At 46.8% G+C, this 21,847-nt stretch overlaps 1 protein-coding gene across 1 annotated transcript in view; it reads right to left on the bottom strand.

Annotated features, from left to right (window-relative positions):
- The window catches only part of LOC139269015 (aldehyde dehydrogenase, mitochondrial-like), a 57,573-nt gene that overhangs the window by 14,401 nt on the left and 21,325 nt on the right, over nt 1-21,847 (bottom strand). The window contains exons 5-10 of the mRNA XM_070887945.1: nt 12,305-12,416; nt 10,490-10,618; nt 3,731-3,844; nt 2,945-3,047; nt 1,934-2,118; nt 408-572 (exon numbers count right to left, since the gene is read on the bottom strand). Coding sequence (XP_070744046.1) covers nt 408-572; nt 1,934-2,118; nt 2,945-3,047; nt 3,731-3,844; nt 10,490-10,618; nt 12,305-12,416 — 808 coding nt within the window. The remainder of the gene's footprint in view (nt 1-407; nt 573-1,933; nt 2,119-2,944; nt 3,048-3,730; nt 3,845-10,489; nt 10,619-12,304; nt 12,417-21,847) is intronic.

Here is a 21,847-nt window from a genome sequence, read left to right on the forward strand (position 1 = left end):
AGAAAGAGGAATTTTGATTAGAGAGATATGAATAACACGGTTTGATTCTCTCCTCTCCCCTCCCCTCCTCCACCCCGCCCCCGACCCCCCACCACCACCCCAAACACACAAGGGAGATTGGAGAAGGAACTTGGTGTTTTCTGAAGTAGGTGATTATCAAGTGAGTTGGAAGGGTAATATAACTGTACGTGGGTCATGTGTTTGATGGGCTGAATGACCTTTTTTCAATTTGAATTTTCTTATGTCCACTGCTTGAAGCCACAACATTCTGCCAAAATACAAAGAATGCTACCAACTGAGCCACACTGACACAACCTAACATTTACCAATTAACAGTTCCTGAGCAGTAGTTACTGAAACAGATAGATATCCAGTCAAAATCTTAAAAGCTGGGTGCATGGACTTACCTCCTCTCGAGCAATAATCATATCATCCTTCACATCTCCAAACACCGTTGGCTGGATGAAGTACCCACGATCCGCTGCCACTCCTCCTCCGCAGAGCAGCTTGGCTCCTTCCTTTTTACCACAACTAATGTATCCCAGAATTTTATTGAATTGTTCCTCATCCACCTGTAACAATCATTCATATATCGGTCACCTCACCACCAGTCATTATATCTACAGAAAGGTTTCAATGGCTAGGACAAGTAGCCAATAACCAAATATTAGTAAGAATATCAAACAATTATCCTTCTGCAACTTATACACCAGTGAAGATAATAATTAAAAATATATATACACTCAAAGGATCTTGTCACTCCCTGCCCCAAATTTTCTTGCCTCTCTCCTTGGAGGTAGCCAACTCTTGCTGAAGTTCAGTTCCATTGGCACCAGCTACTTTCCAACACGTGGCCACTCTTCATTTGCAAGTCTAGATGGCAAGTCTTGGTAGACAATTACAGCATTGAAGGCATCCCAGCTACCAGTGAATCTTTTAAGCAATTTTATTTTTACCTGGTTAAGAATACTTGCCGATTTGAAAAATGGAAGACCATCAGCCAAATCAGAATGCAAGCACTTGCAGAAACACAGACACCCATAGCAATGATTTTTCTTTTGAGAAGACATGAATCACTCCATTGGTTTCCCTTGCCATAGATACATTCTTCAGCTACGACTTAATCACTGAAACACAGCTAGGGGCAATGAGCCTTCCCCATAGCATCTCCCCACAATTACATGGTTGAGGTTACATAACTGATTCCTGGGATGGCAGGACTGATATATGACGAAAGACTGGATCGACTAGGCTTATATTCACTGGAATTTAGAAGAATGAGAGGGGATCTCATAAAAACATATAAAATTCTGACGGGATTGGACAGGTTCGATGCAGGAAGAATGATCCCGATGTTGGGGAAGTCCGGAGCCAGGGGTCTCAGACTAAGGATAAGGGGTAAGCCATTTAGGACCGAGATGAGGAGAAACTTCTTCACTCAAGAGAATTGTGAACCTGTGGAATTCTCTACCACAGAAAGTTGTTGAGGCCAGTTAGTTAGATATATTTAAAAAGGGAGTTAGATGTGGCCCTTACGGCTAAAGGGATCAAGGGGTATGGAGAGAAAGCAGGAATGGGGTACTGAAGTTGCATGATCAGCCATGATCATACTGAATGGTGGTGCAGGCTCGAAGAACCAAATGGCCTACTCCTGCACCTATTTTCTATGTTTCTATGTTCGTGATTCTACTGTGGACACCAATATGAACTAGGCCTGCAAGGCAGTTACTAGCTGTGATCAATACCTCAGAGAAGCCAATGACTTTAAGTAATGTATTGACTTGTAGTAGAGCTAACAGTAGAAAGAAACAAAAACTATCCGTGTAATGGTAAAGAGTCAATAGCATACAAGATCTTTGCATAGCACGAAAGACCATGAGGTAGCATTCATTACACAGTAATGGAAAATAGAAGAAATTCCCTATACATCTACCTGTGGCCCCTGCTCATTCTTAGAGTCAAATGGATCTCCCACAGTACGAACTTTTGCTCGTTCCACACTCTGCTCTACAAATTGATCGTAGATAGATTCTTGAACATATGTGCGCGATCCAGCACAGCAGCACTGTCCTTGGTTAAAGAACAGAGCCGTATGGGACTCCTCAACGGCATGGCCCACTGGAAAGTGAACAGAGTAATCAGTATTAGTTAGAACATTTTCTGAGAGTAAATTTTGATTGGGTGGGCAGAAATTACTGTAAAACAAAATTTCAGTTTATCTAGAGATTGCGAAGAGAAGTTTGGTTTAAAATTCTCGCCCGACTTCCCTCCTCCAGCCCAATCTGCAGAATACTTGTTCCTTCAGGTCATAGAAAAATTACGACACACAGGAGGCCATTCAGCCCATTGTGTCCGTGCAGGTCCTAGTTACTATTCTAGAATTGAAAGAGGGAAGCGAAGAGAAGGGCAAGGCAAGTGACAAAGCTGTAAGACTCTGAAGTCTACAAGATACTTGCAAGACCAGAGTAGTTCAATTAATTTCCAATTCTCCTTCCCATCGCTACAAGACACATAACAAAGGCAACAAAGGCAACATGTCAGTTTAACACAGATGGGGAAAAAAAAAATCTCTTTTTAGATTGAAACTTTTCCCAAGCGATGGATTTTGACCACTTAAATTGGATATGCAAATTCAAGCCAAGCAGTCAGACTGGGTCAGCTTTTCATAACTTCTTGGAGATGCAAAAATGATGGTGTGGAATAGAATTTTCATTCATCTTCATTTCTCACTTTAAAACAACATACATAAAATTAAAATATACACACACACACATATATATATATTGCATGTATGTTCAGCAGCAATCCCAACAGTCAGAAAGAATGGGTTTTATTTAACAGAACATTTTTTTTTCTCCTCCTCCCACTCATAGAAACAAACATAACCAGTGAGCTCTATAACAAGTTAGCTGTTCCATGTGGCAGGTACAGTAGCATTCCTTACCATCAGCATCAGAAAGGATAACGTTTGGGCTCTTCCCGCCCAGCTCCAGTGTCACCTTCTTCAAATTACTTTTTCCTGCAGCCTGCTGGATCAAGTGGCCAACCTGCAAGAGATCGTAAGACAGAAGCAGGCTTTTGAAAAACAATCTAAAAAAAAACTGAACTGCCAGCAGGAAGCAGTGAGAGAGGGGTAAATAATTACTAGGAACTGCTCAGGAGTTCATGAACCCAAAAGAAAAATTTCCAAAATCATGAGTTAGATCATCCCCAAAGTCAGAATTCATTTCTATAAAGTCTCTGATCTGTTACTCAAGTGATTTTTTTTTGGTGGTGGTCATGACCTGCTAGCTCAAGTGACATCTACACACACCAAGTCCAAGTTATAAAACTCAAACTTCTTGGATATTGAGCCACACAAGAGCTTCACCATGCATCAATAGTATCAAAAGCAGAACTGTCTGCACACAATGTGCATAGCTTGAAGTAATTCTTGGCAATAACACAGAAATGCACAGGCTGGTCAGTAACTGAAGAAATAAACTGTTTTGTGGCAGGGCTGTTATTTATTGCATGGTGGAATGTAATCAACCACCCCAACTAAAAAAATGTGAGTTACTTAAAAGCCTGTAAACTTATTGCACTAACCTGTCCAGTTCAATTGTGGATTACACTACCAGCAAGTATTTGTATTTTGTGTTGCAACTTATTCATGAACAAGTTATTCACTGATCTAAACTGTACCAAAATTCCAGGGGTGAACTTAAGGGGTTGTCGTTTCCAAACTAACCTCAGTGGATCCTGTGAATGCAACTTTATCAACATCCATATGCGAGGCAATGGCTGCTCCTGCAGTTGGTCCAAAACCAGGAATAATATTCACAACCCCGGGTGGGAATCCAGCCTGTCAATGAAAAGCGGAACGTGACACCAACATCAACAGAAAAAAAACATTTTAGAAATCCTTTCCACCCAAATCTACTACAACAGCAGGTTTCTGCCAGTCATCGCTCATTACTTTTCCAATTTGTTGCATTTGTTGTAAACCACAAGGTGATAGGAAGGGACAATATGTATGAATATAAAGGGGCTGCAGGAGGGGTCAAAACTAACAATCATAGTTTAAAAACTAGTATTAAAACACTTTACCTAAACGCACGCAGCATTCGAAATAAAGTAAATGAGTTGACGGCACAAATCATTACAAATGGGTATGATTTGGTGGCCATTACTGAAACGTGGTTGCAGGGTGGCCAAGACTGGGAATTAAGCATATAGGGTTATCTGACAATTCGGAAAGATAGACAAAAAGGGACAGGAGGTGGGGTAGCTCTGTTAATAAAGAGTGATATCAGGGCAGTTGTGAGGGACAATATTGGCTCCAATGAACAAAATGTTGAATCATTGTGGGTGGAGATTAGAGATAATAAGGGGAAAAAGTCACTGGTGGGCGTAGTTTATAGGCCCCCAAATAATAACTTCATGGTGGGGCGGACAATACTCAAGGGAATAATGGAGGCACGTGAAAAAGGAACGGCAGTAATCATGGGGGATTTTAACCTACATATCGATTGGTCAAATCAAATTGCACGGGGTAGCCTCGAGAAGGAATTCATAGAATGCATATGGGATTGTTTCTTAGAACAGTATGTTACAGAACCTACAAGGGAGCAAGCTATCTTAGATCTGGTCCTGTGTAATGAGACAGGAATAGTAAACGATCTCTGAGTAAAAGATCCTCTCGGAATGAGTGATCACAATATGGTTGAATTTGTAATACAGTTGAGGGCGAGGAAGTATTGTCTCAAACGAGCATACTATGCTTAAACAAAGGGGACTACAGTAGGATGAGGGCAGAGTTGGCTAAAGCAGACTGGGAACACAGACTAAACGGTGGCACAATTGAGGAACAGTGGAGGACTTTTAAGGAGCTCTTTCATAGTGCTCAACAAAAATATATTCCAGTGAAAAAGGGCGGTAAGAGAAGGGATAACCAGCCGTGGATAACCAAGGAAATAAAGGAGAGTATCAAATTAAAAACCAATGCGTATAAGGTGGCCAAGATTAGTGGGAAAATAGAAGATTGGGAAAATTTTAAATGACAACAAAGAATGATTAAGAAAGCAATAAAGAAAGGAAAGATAGATTACGAAAGTAAACTTGCGCTAAACATAAAAACAGATAGTAAAAGCTTTTACCGATATATAAAACGGAAGAGAGTGACTAAAGTAAATGTTGGTCCCTTAGAAGATGAGAAGGAGGATTTAATAATGGGAAATGTGGAAATGGCTGAGACCTTAAACAATTATTTTGCTTCGGTCTTCAAAGTAGAAGACACAAAAACCATGCCAAAAATTGGTGGTCACGGGAATGTGGGAAGGGAGGACCTTGAGAGAATCACTATCACTAGGGGGTTAGTGCTGGACAGGCTAATGGATCTCAAGGTAGACAAGTCCCCTGGTCCTGATGAAATGCATCCCAGGGTATTAAAAGAGATGGCGGAAGTTATAGCAGATGCATTCGTTATAATCTATCAAAATTCTCTGGACTCTGGGGAGGTGAGAATGTATATAGCAAGGCAGCGAACATGTATCGAAGGAGGAGAGGCAATTGGAGAATAGTTTATGAAGAATAGTTTGTGTAGAATGGCTTTTAGAAAGAATCATGGGTAAATGACTGACCAAAGATGTCAAGCTGTGATAACTACAATGTCAGTACAAAAAGGGGTTACTCAGAGTTGTGGTCAAACACGAGTTACGCGAAAAAGCAAAAGTCAGACATGAGTCAGACGAGGGGCTGCTATATTCAGCCATGAAATAGGGAAATGCTATGAAAATCGAAACAATAAACACATCCCTGAAGCCCACCCTATGTCAAAGAGTTGTTAGCCTGCAATTGGGTATGCTATGGGGGAAATCGACCAATGATTGTATAAACTGAGTGTCACTCAAATGTGTTCTGCTGTAACAATGTATAAGTGTTGAGCTTTTGTACTGTTACGGGACTTGTCAGGAGAAAGGTGGACAGGCTCGAATCGAGAGTGTTCCCTTTATCTTAACAGGTCCCGGCCGGAGAATCTACAGAATAAAGGTCTTATGTTGCTAAGACTAAAAGTGTTCGTGTGTCAGTGAATTCGCTGAAACAGATTGAAGGGAAAAAAATCCAGTATCAACAGAGGTACCAGCGGATTGGAAAGCAGCTAATGTAACGCCTCTGTTTAAAAAAGGGGGGCAGACAAAAGGCAGGTAACTATAGGCCGGTTAGTTCAACATCTGAAGTGGGGAAAATGCTTGAAGCTATCATTAAGGAAGAAATAGCGGGAGATCTAGATAGGAATAGTGCAATCAGGCAGACGCAACATGGATTCATGAAGGGGAAATCATGTTTAACTAATTTACTGGAATTCTTTGAGGATATAACGAGCATGGTGGATAGAGGTGTACCGATGGATGTGGTGTATTTAGATTTCCAAAAGGCATTTGATAAGGTGCCACACAAAAGGTTACTGCAGAAGATAAAGGTACGCGGAGTCAGAGGAAATGTATTAGCATGGATAGAGAATTGGCTGGCTAACAGAAAGCAGAGATTCAGGATAAATGGGTCCTTTTCGGGTTGGAAATCAGTGGTTAGTGGTGTGCCACAGGGATCGGTGCTGGGACCACAACTGTTTACAATATACATAGATGACCTGGAAGAGGGGACAGAGTGTAGTGTAACAAAATTTGCAGATGACACAAAGATTAGTGGGAAAGCGGGTTGTGTAGAGGACACAGAGGCTGCAAAGAGATTTAGATAGGTTAAATGAATGGGCTACGGTTTGGCAGATGGAATACAATGTCGGAAAATGTGAGGTCATCCACCTTGGGAAAAAAAAAAACAGTAAAAGGGAATATGATTTGACTGGGGAGAAATTACAACATGCTGCGGTGCAGAGGAACCTGGGGGTCCTTGTGCATGAATCCCAAAAAGTTAGTTTGTAGGTGCAGCAGGTAATCAGGAAGGCGAATGGAATGTTGGCCTTCAATGCGAGAGGGATGGAGTTAAAAAGCAGGGAGGTCCTGCTGCAACTGTTCAGGGTATTGGTGAGGCCGCACCTGGAGTACTGCGTGCAGTTTTGGTCACCTTACTTAAGGAAGGATATACTAGCTTTGGAGGGGGTACAGAGACGATTCACTAGGCTGATTCCGGAGATGAGGGGGTTACCTTATGATGATAGATTGAGTAGACTGGGGCTTTACTCGTTGGAGTTCAGAAAGATGAGGGGTGATCTTATAGAAACATTTAAAATAATGAAAGGGATAGACAAGATAGAGGCAGAGAGGTTGTTTCCATTGGTCTGGGAGACTAGAACTAGGGGGAACAGCCTCAAAATACGGGGGAGCCAATTTAAAACCGATTTGAGAAGGAATTTCTTCTCCCAGAGGGTTGTGAATCTGTGGAATTCTCTGCCCAGGGAAGCAGCTGAGGCTAGCTCATTGACTGTATTCAAATCACAGATAGATTTTTAACCAATAAGGGAATTAAGGGTTATGGGGAGCGGGCGGGTAAGTGGAGCAGAGTCCACGGCCAGATCAGCCATGACCTTGTTGAGTGGCGGAGCAGGCTCGAGGGGCTAGATGGCCTACTCCTGTTCCTAATTCTTATGTTCTTATGTATAACAAACCATAAAGTCCAGGGAGCTGAAAATCACTGGGATGCAATCCTAGTAGTTATGCCACGATTATGTTCACCAGTGCCATCCAGTGCTGACCCTGGTGGATTTTGTAAGGATTGAGGCATCTCATTTACTTAGGGCCAGCAGGCCCCAGTGCCACTATGAATGCAACTTGGACATCTGCATGCCCCATGCTGATAGGAACTACCCACCAGCTATTCGAGGTGGAGGGGTTCTCAGGCCCCTCCCTTCCCCTTCCTAAGATCCCATTCACAATCCCTGTGGCTGATACTGAAAGCTTTGGGGAAAGAAATTGCCAGCTTTGGGGTTCCAGGCCTGGATCCCTCTTCCAGGCGGGTGATTTCCATTAGCAAAGTGATGGGAGGAGTCATCAACAAGTACTATCAAGTGGCACTTACTGATGCTCAGTTTGGGTTCCATCAGAACCACTCCAGACTTCATTACAGTCTTGGTCCAAACATGGACACAAGAACTGAATTCCAGTGGGGAGGAAAGAGTGACAGCCCTTGACATTTTAGGCAACATTGCACTATGTATGACACCAAGGAGCCCCCAAAGTTGAAGTCAATGGGAATCGAGCTTAATCTGGTATAAAAGAAGATGGTTGCAGTTGTTGGTACGCCAATCATCTCAGCCTGAGGAGTTTCTCATGGCAGCGTCCTAGGCCCAACCATCTTCAGCTGTTTCATCAATGACCTCCCCTCCATCACAGGTCAGATGTGTTGATCGCTGATGATTGCACAGTATTCAGTGCCATTTGCAATTACTCAGATAATGAAGCAGTCCACACCTGTATTCACCATGACCTGGACAACATCATGACTTATGCTGATAAATGACAAGAATCTTGATACAAGGTTTAAAGGGTTAAATTATAAGGAAAGGTTACATACACTTGGGTTGTATTCCCTTGAGATTAGAAGATTGAGGGGTGAACTAATTGAGGTGTTTAAAATAATAAAAGGATTATATAGAATAGATACAGAGAAGCCATTCCTCTGGTGGGGGAATCCAGACAAAAGGCCACAATCTTAAAATGAGAGTTAGGCCATTCAGGAGTGAAATCAGGAAGCAATTTTCCCCCCACACAAAGGGTAGCGTAAATGTGGAATTCACTTCCCAAAAGGCTGTGGATGCTGGGTCAATCTACATTTTCAAGACTGAGATGGACAGATTTTTATTAGGTAAAGGTATCAAGATATGGATCAAATGGGGGTAAATGGAGTGGAGGTACAGATCAGCCATGATCTAATTGAATGGCAGAACAGGTTTGAGGGACGGAAAACATGGTTCCTAGGTAACATTTGCACCACGCAAGTAACCAGCAATGATCATCTCGAACAAGACAGAATCTACCTAACCACCTCCCCTTGACATACAACGGGATTATCATTGTCAAGTCCTCCACCATCAACATTCTGGAAGTTACCATTGACTAGAAATGAGAGCAAGTCAGAGGCTGGGTATTCTGCAATGAGTGGCTGGCCTAACTCCCCTGAGCCTTTTCACTATCTACAAAGCACAAGTCAGGAGTATGATTGAAAACACTCCATTATCCTGGATGGATGCAGCTGCAACAACAGAAGAAACTCACCACCATCCAGGACAAAGCAGTCTACTTGATCAGCACTTCACCCACTAGCCTAAACATCCACCCACTTCACCATTGGCATTCCAAAGCTGTAGTGTGTACTATCCACAGGATGCACTGCAGCAACTTGCCACCGCTTCTTCGGCAGCACTTCCCAAACCCTCCACCACGCAGAAGGACAAAGGAAGTAGGAGAACCATCATCTCCAAGTCACATACCATCCTGACCTGAACATATTTCGCCATTCCTTCATCGTCACTGGGTCAAAATTCTGGAATTCTCTACCCAGCAGCATTGTGGGAGCACCATCACCAGACAGACTGCAGCGGTTCAAGGCAGCAGCTCACCACCTTCAAGGGCAACTCGGGACGAGCAATAAATATTGGATCTTGCCAGCGACACCCACATCCAAAGAATGAAACAAAAACCTCTGAGGCTGGCACACCTCATCTGATTCAGTGTACCTGCCTTCAGTCTTATGCAGGGTCCTTTATGGGCAGGAACACCCAGCATAGGCAGTTTGTGCCTCCGCCACATCATTGGCATTGTAAGGAGCAGGCAGAGGCTTGACCCATTACAAGATCGAGCAGGAAATCCCAAGTCAGGACAGGGTCTGGTGCCTCTGGGTCTCAATGTTTTTCAAACTATTCCATCTGATTCTCGCAGGAGTCACAGCAGAAATCAGACGGAATGGCTGACAAAAGTCAGTCCCCGAGTATTTTATATATCAATCAGCCCAATCAGTGGACTTGTAGAAAACAGATCTATACAAAGGTGACAACATACTGCCATCATCATGGTGCCCACAAGTGCACTGTGTGGTAGTTACGTCAAAGCAACATTCAAGGAAACAGCAGGAGCCATTTCAGGTTGCTTCAATGGACGTAGCCTGTTGAAGATCTAGGGATTGTCCAGTCCAGCATTTGTTTCTAGTGCAGTTTCCTTCCTCTTCCTTCCCACTACCCCCGCCCGCAGCAGTGTGTAGTGCGCCTTCACAGAAAGCGCCATATTACAGACTGCAACCAGGCATCTTCCCTTGTTACTCTGGAGCTGGTCACTAAGAAGTGTGGCTATAAAGTGAGTTGCCGTGTAATTTTCCATCCCTCACCAACAATCAAGGCATGTTCTCATCACCTCCTGCAGTCAGCAAGGTCAAATCAGAAACTTGTGAAGGCACAAACCCAATGAACAATAGAGCACATGCAAATGCAATTATTAGCCCAATGTTGTTTGATCACCACCTTGTTTAACTTTAACACTAAAAACTTAAAAGTTAGTCCAACCTCCTTGATTAAATGTGCCACATATAGCGCAGTTAGTGGGGTCTGCTCTGCCACCTTCATCACCACCACGTTTCCAGTTGCTAATGCTGGTCCAAGCTTCCAGGCTTGCATCAACAGTGGAAAATTCCACTAAAAAAAAGATAAAATTGGAAATTAGTTTTAAAAGACACAGTCATTACATTATTATTCAATTTCCAAACATACATTCAGAATTAGAAGCTTAACTGTCCATGTTCCAGATTCATACACTATTTTGTTAGTCATCAGTAACTGAACTACTGATGTTGACTACAGTACATATTCATTGCCTCATTGGAGAGAAACTGGCAAGATTTTACAAATTCCCTGGGAGGACAGGCGCACCGACATCAGTGTCCTCGTCCAGGCCAACATCCCCAGCATTGAAGCACTGACCACACTCAATCAGCTCCGCTGGGCAGGCCACATAGTTCGCATGCCAGACACGAGACTCCCAAAGCAAGTGCTCCACTCGGATCTCCTTCACGGCTAACGAGCCAAAAGGTGGGCAGCGGAAACGCTACAAGGAAATCCTCAAAGCCTTCCTGATAAAATGCGACACCCCCAATGACACCTGGGAGTCCCTGGCCCAAGACCCCTCTAAGTGGAGGAAGTGTATCCGATAGGCGCTGAGTACCTAGAGTCTCAACGTCGAGACCATGCAGAAATCAAGTGCAGGTAGTGGAAAGAGTGTGCGGCAAACTAGTCCCATCCACCCCTTCTCTCAACGACTATTTGTCCCACCTGTGACAGAGTCTGTGGCTCTTGTATTGTACTGTTCAGCCACCAAAGAACTCATGTTAAGAGTGGAAGCAAGTCTTCCTCGATTCCGAGGGACTACCTATGATGAGGGAGAGAAACTGACAATCATGCAACTTTGGGGTTATTCAGACTACTGCACTAGCTAATGTGCTTCTCAAGTTTCAGACAAAGTGAATTCATTGGATGTTTGGTTAAAATCTGAATGTAGAGTAGAGATGTGTTTAAGGCAGTAACCACTTTAATATTAAAAAAAGATACGCGAACCAGTTTAAAACATAAAGATTTTATTTAAAGTAAAAAGCAGCTTTGGAGAATTATGAATTTACAGTTGTGTGATGGGTGTAAATCAATTTGAACTTTTTCCAAATCACTTTGCTTAAACAATTGGCTTACAGACAGCAAGTCTGCGACTGCTGTTTTACTCCACCACCCCATCCCCAAGGTTTCCACCCAAGCAGTGGTAATTAACCCCATACTTATATTTGCCAAATTACAAGACATGCTGTTAGTTTTTCCAGAGTGATTATTGACAATATAGCATGGTGCTGCGCATGTGGCACACCAGCAACAAATTTGCGCCTTTTTTTTTTAAAGTGAAAGGATGACATCAAGGTCCACCTTCCCAATTGATTCCCTTGTGCATATTATAGTCCTCCTTCCCAAAAATTTCAAAACACAGTTGTGAATATAAGATTTATTGTCCCGAGAATGAAGAAACTAACTTATACTCAGCATTTTGAAAACCGAGTGAGTAAAAATTGTAGCTTTTAATCAATTAAATCAAGTTTCCATTCAAACAAATAAGTGGTTAGTGGTTTAAAAAATTTCAAGATACACAACCATAAGGTGGCCTATGGTATGTTATTAGCTCTTCTAGTAATAATTTAGTGCCTATACAAAAAAAATGTTTATGTATAAAAACAAATAAAATTTGGGGTGCAATGTACATCAAGAACCTAATAATTTCAGTCAAAATGGAAATTAATCATTCCTTCTTTTCCCACCCTCAACAATTTTTCTTCACTGTTCACTCACCGGGATGATTTGCCCACACACACCAACTGGTTCATGACGTGTATAGCAGAAGTAATTTCCATCCATGGGAATGGTCTTACCATGACATTTATCAGCCCAGCCTGCATAGTACCTATGAAAAATTCAGCAAGGGTTAAGAGATATTTTCAATTTATGTCATTAAAATGGTTTCATAAAACCACAAGTTGTGTGCTTATGGAGTCCTCTAAGAAAGAAAACTTCTGAAGGTGATTTGTGACATCATATTTGTACAGATGGATTCATCCATAAATAACCAAAAACAACTTGTATTTATATAGCACCTTTAACATCGTAAAACGTCCCAAGATGCTTCACTGGAGTGTTTTAAGACAAAACAAATATATTTGACACCAAGCCACATAAGAAGAAATTACAGCAGATGACCAAAAGTTTGGTCAAAGAGGTAGGTTGTCAGGAGCGTCTTAAAGGAGGAGAGTGGTAGAGAGGCGGAGAAGTTTCGGGAGGAAGTTCCAGAGCTTGGGTCATAGGCAGCTGAAGACATGGCCACCAATGGTTGAGCGGTTATTCTCAGGGACGCTCAAGAGAGCAGAATTTGAGCAGTGCAGACATCTCGGGGGGGGGGGGGGGGGGGGGGGGCGGGTGTTGTGAGGCTGAAGGAGATTACAGAGATAGGGAGGGGCGAGGCCATGGAGGGATTTGTAAACAAGGATGAGAATTTTGAAATCGAGGCATTGCTTAGATCAGCTCATCCATGATCTGATCAGTCCATGATCTTATTGAATGGTGGAGCAGGCTCGAGGGGCCGTATGGCCAACTCCTGCTCCTATTTTTTATGTTATGTTCTTAACCGGGAGCCAATGTAGGTCGACAGGGGTGGTGGATGAGTGGGACTTGGTCGACTTAGGACAAGGGCTGCCAAGTTTTGGATGACCTGAACTTTACGTAGGGTAGAATGTGGGAGCCAACCAGGAGTGCGTGGGAGTAGTCAAGTCTAGAGGTAACATGGATGAGGGTTTCAGCAGCAGATGAGCTGAGGCGGGGGCGGAGACAGGCAATGTTATGGAGGTGGAAGTCACCATCGGCAGTTCCTTGAAATCGAGGAAGACTTGCTTCCACTCAAAGTGAATTCTCAGATGACTACAGTCCAATACGGGAATTACAGTCTTTGTCACAGGTGGGACAGAGTCGTTGGAGGAAAGGGTGGCTGTGGAGTCTGGTTTGCCGCAAGCTCCTTCCGTTGCCTGTGCTTGTTTTCTGCATGCTTTCGGTGACGAGACCCGAGGTGCTCAGTGCCCTCCCAGATGCTCTTCCTCCTCTTAGGGTAATCTTTGGCCAGGAATTCCCAGGTGTCAGTGGGGATGTTGCACTTTATCAAGGAGGCTTTGATGGTGAACTTGAAACGTTTCCGCTGCCCACCTGGGGCTCACTTGCTGTAAAGGAGTTCCGAATAGAGTACTTGCTTTGGAAGTCTCGTGTCCGGCATGCAGACGATGTAGCCCACCTAACGGAGCTGGTCGAGTGTGGTCAGTGCTTCAATGCTGGTGATGTTGGCCTGATCGAAAACACGGACTTTGGTGCGTCTATACTCCTAGTGGATTTGCAGGATCTTGCGGAGGCAGCATTGGTGGTATTTCTCCAGTGCGTTGAGATGTCTACTGTATATGATCCTCAGCTGTGGCGGAGCCACTGTCAGGTCGGGTTGGGACTCCAGGGTTGCTGCCGAGGCCGGCTTAGAGTTGGCAGAAGGGACTCCATGGCCGGCGTTTAACCGCCGAAGGGACTCAGAGGCCGGCTCAGGACAACACAGGAAACTACTGCTCAACATACCCAGCTTGCTCTCGGCTCTCCGGGCCCCTGGCAGTATCCAGGCCTCTCCCAGGCGGCGTCCAGGGATGACTGGGCCTCTACTTCCTCGTGGTGCTCCGGGTGTGGTCTGGCCAGGGCTTTGTGCAGCTGCAGAGGGCTGGCAGCGCCCATGGAGCTGTGCCAAGGGAGTAACCTACTACTGACTTATATTTTAAACTTTTAATCAACTTTTAGACTTTTGATCAACTTGAGAAACCTTTAAAACTTTTAAACAACTTGGAGAAATTTTTTTAAATCTCTGGAGAAACTTTTAAATAACTTTGGAAAACTTTTTCTTCTTTTTTAAAACTTTGGAAGAAACCTTTAAAACATCCCTCAGAGCTCCAGCAGACAACTGACCTTCCTAATGCCTGGCCCCAACCAAGCCTCGGGCCACCTACCATCAAGGGCGCTACTCAGCGCCGAGCTTGTGGCCAACATCTCACCGTAGGCAATTAGGCTCATACAACAGTGCCTGGTCTCCAGTCGTCTTGGACCCCATTGCCACTGAACCAAGACCTTGCTCAGCCGAGCCCGTGTGGATGCCGGTGTGCAACAGCCACCCCATGTTAAAAGAAGTCATGCGCAGGCATCTTCTACTTCGTTAACATGAAGTTCGGGACCTGAAACGTCAGGACCCTCATGGACAACTTGAACAGCGACAGGCTGGAACGCCGCACCTCCATAGTTGCCCGGGAACTTAAGATGCTTTGACATCAACATCGCCGCTCTAAGCGAGATCTGTGGGCAGGGGAAGGCCAGCTCAAGGAACATGGTGGAGGTTACATCTTTTTCTGGAAAGGAAAACCAGAGGAAGAACGCCGCCTTCATGGAGTCGGCTTCGCCATCAAAAATGAGCTGGTCGACCGCCTCAAAGACGCCCCCTGCGGGGTTAACGAACGCCTCATGATTCTTCGACTCACTCTATCCCGGAACCAATGCGCCACAATCAGTGCGTACGCCCCAACACTCGATGCAACGGACGAGACCAAAGAGGGTTTTTATTTCAACCTCGAAACATCCTTGTCCCACGTCCCTGCGGGCGACAAATTGATCCTCCAAGGTGACTTCAATGCCAGGGTCGGCAAAGACACAAGCCCTCTGGGGAGGCATGATTGGCAGAAAGGGGGTAGGGAAAGCCAACTCCAGTGGTACCCTACTCCTGACAAAATGTCTAGAACATGAATTTCTCATCACCAACATCCTGTTCCACCAGAGGGACAAATACAAGGCATTGTGACAACACCCTCGCTCCAAACACTGGCACCTGCTCGACTATGTCATCATCCGAGCCAGGGATCGCATGGATGTGCGCATCACCCGCGCCATGACAGGAGCTGATGACTGCTGGACGGACCACCGCCTAATCCAATCCATCATCGACATTAACATAGCCCCAAAGCAGAGGGGACAGCAGAAGCAGTGCTGCAAAAAAGTCAATGCTGGCGCACTTAAAGACCCAGCTAAGAGATTCCTATACAGCCAGCGCCTCACAGCTAAACTGGCGTGCCTTGATGACCTTGAGATGCTGAATGCCCACAGTGCTTATCTGCCCTCCAGGCCTCCATAAAACAGCTCAAGAACAATAAGCCTGTGAAGCGACACATGGTTACTCAACCAGAAAACACCAGTTCTGGTTTGATGAGAATGATCAAGAAGTCCAAGAACTAATAGATTGCAAGCACTGAGCATTTCTGAGCCTCAAGCAACAACCCAACTCGGGAGCCGCAAAGCAACATTACAGAAGGCTCAAGGCTGAGATCCAACAAAAAACCCAGGACCTAAAGAACAGGTAGTGGATGGAGAAAGCACAGGAGATACAACAACTGGCCGACAGCCACGATATGCGAGGATTCTTCATTGCAGTCAATGCCACCTACGGTCCAAACTCCCAAGGTCCCACCCCACTGCTGGCCAAGACCGGGGAAACACTCATCAAGGACACCGAGGCGGTCAGGGCCCATTGGAAGGAGTGCTTTGAAGATCTCCTCAATCGAGACTCTGCCTTTGACTCGAGTGTTCTCGACTTCATCCCGCAGCATGCGACCGGCCACCACCTCAGTGAAACCCCAACGTTGCACGAGGTAGGAAAAGCCATAAAACAGCTCAAGAACAATAAGGCTACAGGAGCAGATGGAATCCCTGCTGAGGCGCTAAAGTATGGTGGCGAGGCGCTGTTGGCGCGGATACATGACCTCATCTCTCTCATTTGGAGGGAGGAGAGCATGCCGGGAGATCTCAGAGTGCAATGATCATGACCATCTTTAAAAAAGGGGACAAGTCCGACTGCGGCAATTACAGGGGAATCTCCCTGCTATCAGCCATTGGGAAAGTTGTCGCTAGAGTTCTCCTCAACTGTCTTCTCCCTGTGGCCGAGGAGCTCCTCCCGGAGTCACAGTGCGGATTTCGTCCCCTACGCACACAACCGACATGATCTTTGCATCGTGACAGCTGCAGGAAAAACCCAGGGAGCAGCGCCAGCCCTTACATATGGCCTTATTCGACCTTACACTGTCAACCACGAGGTCTATGGAGCGGCTTCCTTCGTTTCGGATGCCCCCAAGAGTTTGTTAACACCCTTCGCCTGCTCCACGACAACATGCAGGCCGTGATCCTTACCAATGGATCCATTACAGATCCAACCTACGTCCGGACCGGGGCTCAAACAGGGCTGCGTCATCGCTCCAACCCTCTTCTCAATCTTCCTCGCTGCCATGCTCCACCTTACCCTCTTCTCAATCTTCCTCGCTGCCATGCTCCACCTTGCAGTCAACAAGCTCCCCACTGGAATCGAACTAAGCTACAGAGCCAGTGGGAAACTGTTTAATCTACGCCGCCTCCAGGCCAGGTCACCCCAACCTCTGACGTTGAGCTACAGTACGCGGACGATGCCTGCGTCTGCGCATATTCTGAGGCCGAGCTCCATATACTGAGGCGTATGAAAGCATGGACCTTACGCTAAACATTCGTAAGACAAAGGTCCTCCATCAGCCTGTCCTCACTGCACAGCACTGCCCCCCAGTCATCAAGATCCATGGCACGGCCCTCGACAATGTGGACCATTTCCCATACCTCAGGAGCCTCTTATCAACAAAAGCAGACATTGATGCGGAGATTCAACACCACCTCCAGTGCGCTAGTGCAGCCTTCGGCCGCCTGAGGAAAAGAGTGTTCGAAGACCACGCCCTTAAATCTACCACCAAGCTCATGGTCTAGTAATACCCACCCTCCTGTATGGCTCAGAGGCATGGACGATGGACAGAAGACACCTCAAGTCGCTGGAGATATACCACCAAAGATGCCTCCGCAAGATCCTACAAATTCCCTGGGAGGACAGGTGCACCAACATCAGTGTCTTCATCCAGGACAACATCCCCTGCATTGAAGCACTGACCACACTCGATAAGCTTCGCTGGGCCCGGCCACATAGTTCACATGCCAGACACGAGACTCCCAAAGCAAGTGCTCTGTGCAGAGCTCCTTCACGGCAAACAAGCCAAAGGTGGGCAGTGGAAACATTACAAGGACACCCTCAAAGCCTCCATGATAAAGTGCGACATCACCACTGACACCTGGGAGTCCCTGGCCAAAGACCGCCCTAAATGGAGAAAGTGTATCCGGGAGGGCATTGAACACTTCGAGTCTCAATGCCGAGAGCATGCAGAAATCAAGCGCAGGCAGCGGAAAGAACGTGCGGCAAACCAGTCCCGCCCATCCCTTCCCTCAACAACTATCTGTCCCACCTGTGACGGAGTCTTTGGCTCTCGTATTGGATTGCTCAGCCGCCAAAGAACTCACTTCATGAGTAGAAGTAAGTCTTCCTCGATTCCCATGATGAGATGGGTATATGGTCCACGTCTCTGAGCCATATAGGAGGGCAGGTATCACTACAGCCCTGTAGACCATAAGCTTGGTGCCAGATTTGAGGTCCTAGTCTTCGAACACTCTCTTCCTCAGGTGATCGAAGGCTGCGCTGGCGCACTGGAGGCGGTGTTGGACTGCGTCGTCCATGTCTGCCCTTGCTGATAGTAGGCTCCCGAGGTATGGGAAATGGTCCACGTTGTCCAAGATTGCACCATGGATTTTGATGACCGGGGGGGGGGGGGGGGGGGGGGGAGGCGGCGGGTGGGCAGAGCTGTGTGGCGGGGTCAGGTTGGTGGAGGACTTTTGTCTTACGGATGTTCAGTGCAAGGCCCAAGCTTTCGTACGCCTCGTGAAGATGTTGACGATGGCTTGGAGTTCGGCCTCTGAATGTGCGCAGATGCAAGCGTCGTCCGCGTACTGTAGTTCAATGACAAGAGGATGGTACGACCTTGGATGTAGCCTGGAGGCGCCGAAGGTTGAACAGGTTCCGCTGGTTCCATAGTTTAGTTCCACTCCAGCGGGGAGCTTGTTGAGCGTGAGATGGAGCATTGCAGCGAGGAAGATCGAGAAGAGCTTTAGTGCGATGACGCAGCCCTGTTTGACCCCGGTCTGGATGTGGATTGGGTTTGTGGTGGATCCGTTGCTCATCTTGGAGCAGGTGGAGGATGGTGCCAAACTTTTGGGGGCAGCCAAAACGGAGGAGGACGCTGCATAGTTTGAGGTCAAAGGTCACGTACAAGGGTTGGTGCTGTTCCCTGCATTTCTCTTGTAGTTGTTGCGCGGTGAAGATCATGTCCTTTGTATACCTTAGTGGGCGGAATCCACATTGTGACTTGGGAGCTCTTCAGCCACAGGGAGAAGTCGGTTGAGGAGGATTTCAGCGATGTTTCAGTGTCCGACAGCCAGGAGATTCCTCTGTAGTTGCCGCATTTGGACTTGTCCCCTTTTTTAAAAAAAAATTCACGATTATGGAATCTCAGACCTCCCCGGCATGCTCTCCTCCTTCCAGATAAGAGAATGAGGTCATGCATTGTGCTTCTCTGCCATACTTTAGTGCCTCAGCGGGGATTCCATCCGCTCCTGTGCCTTGTTGTTCTTGAGCTGACGGATGGCCTTTTCTACCTTGTGCAGGGCTGGGGTTTTGCTGAGGTGGTGGCGTGCAGCATGCTGCGGGATGGAGTCGCGGACACTCGTGTCAAAAGCAGAGTCTCAATTAAGGAGATCTTCGAAATGCTCCTTCCAGCGGGCCTAGACGGCCTCGGTGTCCTTAATGAGTGTATCCCCGTTCTTGGCCAGCAGTGGGGTGGGGCCTTGGGTGCTTGAGCCGTAGATGGACTTAACTGCAGTGAAGAATCCTCACACGTCATGGCTGTCGGCCAGCTGCTGAATCTCCTGTGCTTTCTCCCACCATCTATTCTTTAGGTTGTGTGTTTTTTGTTGGACCTCGGCCTTCAGCCGTCTGCTTTGTTGCTCCAGAGTTGGGTTGCTGCTTTAAGTTCAGAAATGCCCTGTGCTTGCAGTTTATTAGCTCCTGGATCTCCTGGTCATTCTCGTCAAACCAGTCCTGGTGTTTCCTGGTTGAGCGACCGAGCGTCTCTTCGCAGACGTTGGGTATGGTAGGCAGACCAGGCGCTGTGGGCACTCTGCGTCTCAGGGTCATCAGGTTGGCAGTGAGGCGCTGGCTGGGTCTTCGAGTGCCCCGGCGTTGAGTTTTCTACGGCATTGCTTCTGTTGCCGTCAATGCTTTGGGGCTATATTAATGTTGATGACGGAACGGATTAGGCGGTGGTCAGTCCAGCATTTGTCAGATCCAGTCATGGCGCGGGTGATCTGCATGTCCTTGCAGTTCCTCGCTCGGACGATGATGTGGTCGAGCAGGTGGCAGTACTCGAAACAAGGTGGTGGTGACGACAAGGTCATGTTCTAGCATTTTGTCAGCAGCAGGGTACCGCTGGAGTTCGTTTTCCCTACCTCCTCTCTGCCGATCATGCCTCCTCAGAGGTCTGTGTGTGCCCTTACCAACTCTGGCGTTGAAGTCGCGAGGAGGATCAATTTGTCATCCGGTACAGGGATTGTTCGAGGCTGGAGTAGTATTCCTCTTTGGCCTCATCTGTTGGGCGGATTGTTGGGGCATACACATGGATAACTGTGGCGCACTGGCTCCGGGATAGGGTGAATCGGAGAGTCATAAGACCTTCACTAATCCCGCAGGGGGAGTCTCTGAGGCGGTTGACCAGCTCATTCTTGATAGCGAAACCAACTCCATGGAGGCGGCATTCTTCTTCTGGTTTGCCTTTCCAGAAGAAGGTGCAACCTCCATCTTGTTCTTTGAGCTGGCCTTCCACTGCCTGCCGGGTCTCGCTTAGGGTGGCGATGTCGACGTCGAAGCATCCGAGTTCCTGGATAACGATGGCGGTGCAGTGTTCCGGTCTGTTGCTGTTGGGGTTGTCCATGAGGGTCCTGATGTTCCAGGTCCCGAACTTCATTTTGAAGGGATGGAAGATGCCTATGCGTGAGTTCTTTTAACGTGGGGTGGCCGTTGCACATCGGCTACCACACGGGCTTAGCAGAGCATGGTCTTGGTCCAATGGCAAAGGGGTCCAAGATGATTGGAGACCAGGCACTACTGTATGGGCCTAGTTGCCGATGGTGGGATGCGAGAAGCTCGACGCTGAGCAGCGCCTTTCGGTGAGATAGTGAGAAATCCGAGGTGTCGAAGGTGAGGGTGAGAGATTTGAGGTAATGCTTTCCTCTCACAGGTATCAGCTCCTGATTGAGGGCAGGCATTCTGATGGCCAGAGGTTCACTTCGTGGAAGGAGGAGAGGTCAGAGTGGCCACAGCCATTGTGCACACCATGTGCTCGACAGAGGCTCCGGAGTTGAGCGCGGCCAGCGGGAGGCCAGGACGACGCTGGAGGAAGGAAGGCCAGGGCGTTGCCGAGGGAGGAGGTACGGGGGGGGGGGCGTGGTTGGAGACCCAAACGTCACCGGGGGGTGGAGGCCATGCGTGAGGGCGAAGAGTGAAGGTAGGGTCCAAACCTGTGGTCGGAGCTGGTCGAAGGCTCACGGCCATCGAGAACTGGGTGGAGCAGCTGAGTTGGCCACGTCCAGTGGGGAGTGAAAGGCGAAGGACCAGTTGGAAGGTCTTGGCAGCAGGGAGGTCGATCTGGAAGGTAAATCTTGATTGGGGGATGGGTAGTGGGCCCAGGTAGCTGCCCTTGCAGCATGGGTTTTAGGGGTAAGGGATATACTTTAGAGGTGGGAAATGCTCTGACTATTAGGGCCGGCTGGGGGAGGGGGGGCGCGATTGAGGGAGAGAAGGGTGAAGGATGGCAGCAGATGGCCAGGGGGAAATTTGTTCGGGGAGAGCTCCCTCGGGAGCTACCACCCCATTGGCGGTTTTAATTACACACAAAATATTGCTGTCAGGTCCTAATCACACAATTATGGTTGACTATGCACTATACATTGAGAATGCAGCAACTGAAAGTAACCACCCTGAAATCTTCTGCATGGGATAGGGTAAAGAAGGGAACTGTAATTTTGCTTTGGATTGGAGGTCATACCAGACATTGCTTGAGCATGAATCTGTACGGCAGATACATGTATGCATGTTTTCAGCTGGTTCATAATAAACTGTCAGCTGGAACACAATCTATTGTTTTCATTATCTTATAAACCTCAATCAAAGTCCACACTTCCCTAAGGTGCAGAGCCCCAACTCTTTTAGCCTATCTTGATAACAAAGATGCTTTAGACTGGGGATTAGTCAAGTGGTCCTCCTCTGCACCATAGAAACATAGAAAATAGGTGCAGGAGTAGGCCTTTCGGCCCTTCGAGCCTGCTCATGCA

The sequence above is a fragment of the Pristiophorus japonicus genome, chromosome 8 (genome assembly GCF_044704955.1).
Source record: "Pristiophorus japonicus isolate sPriJap1 chromosome 8, sPriJap1.hap1, whole genome shotgun sequence".
In the NCBI taxonomy this organism is placed as follows: Eukaryota; Metazoa; Chordata; class Chondrichthyes; family Pristiophoridae; genus Pristiophorus; species Pristiophorus japonicus.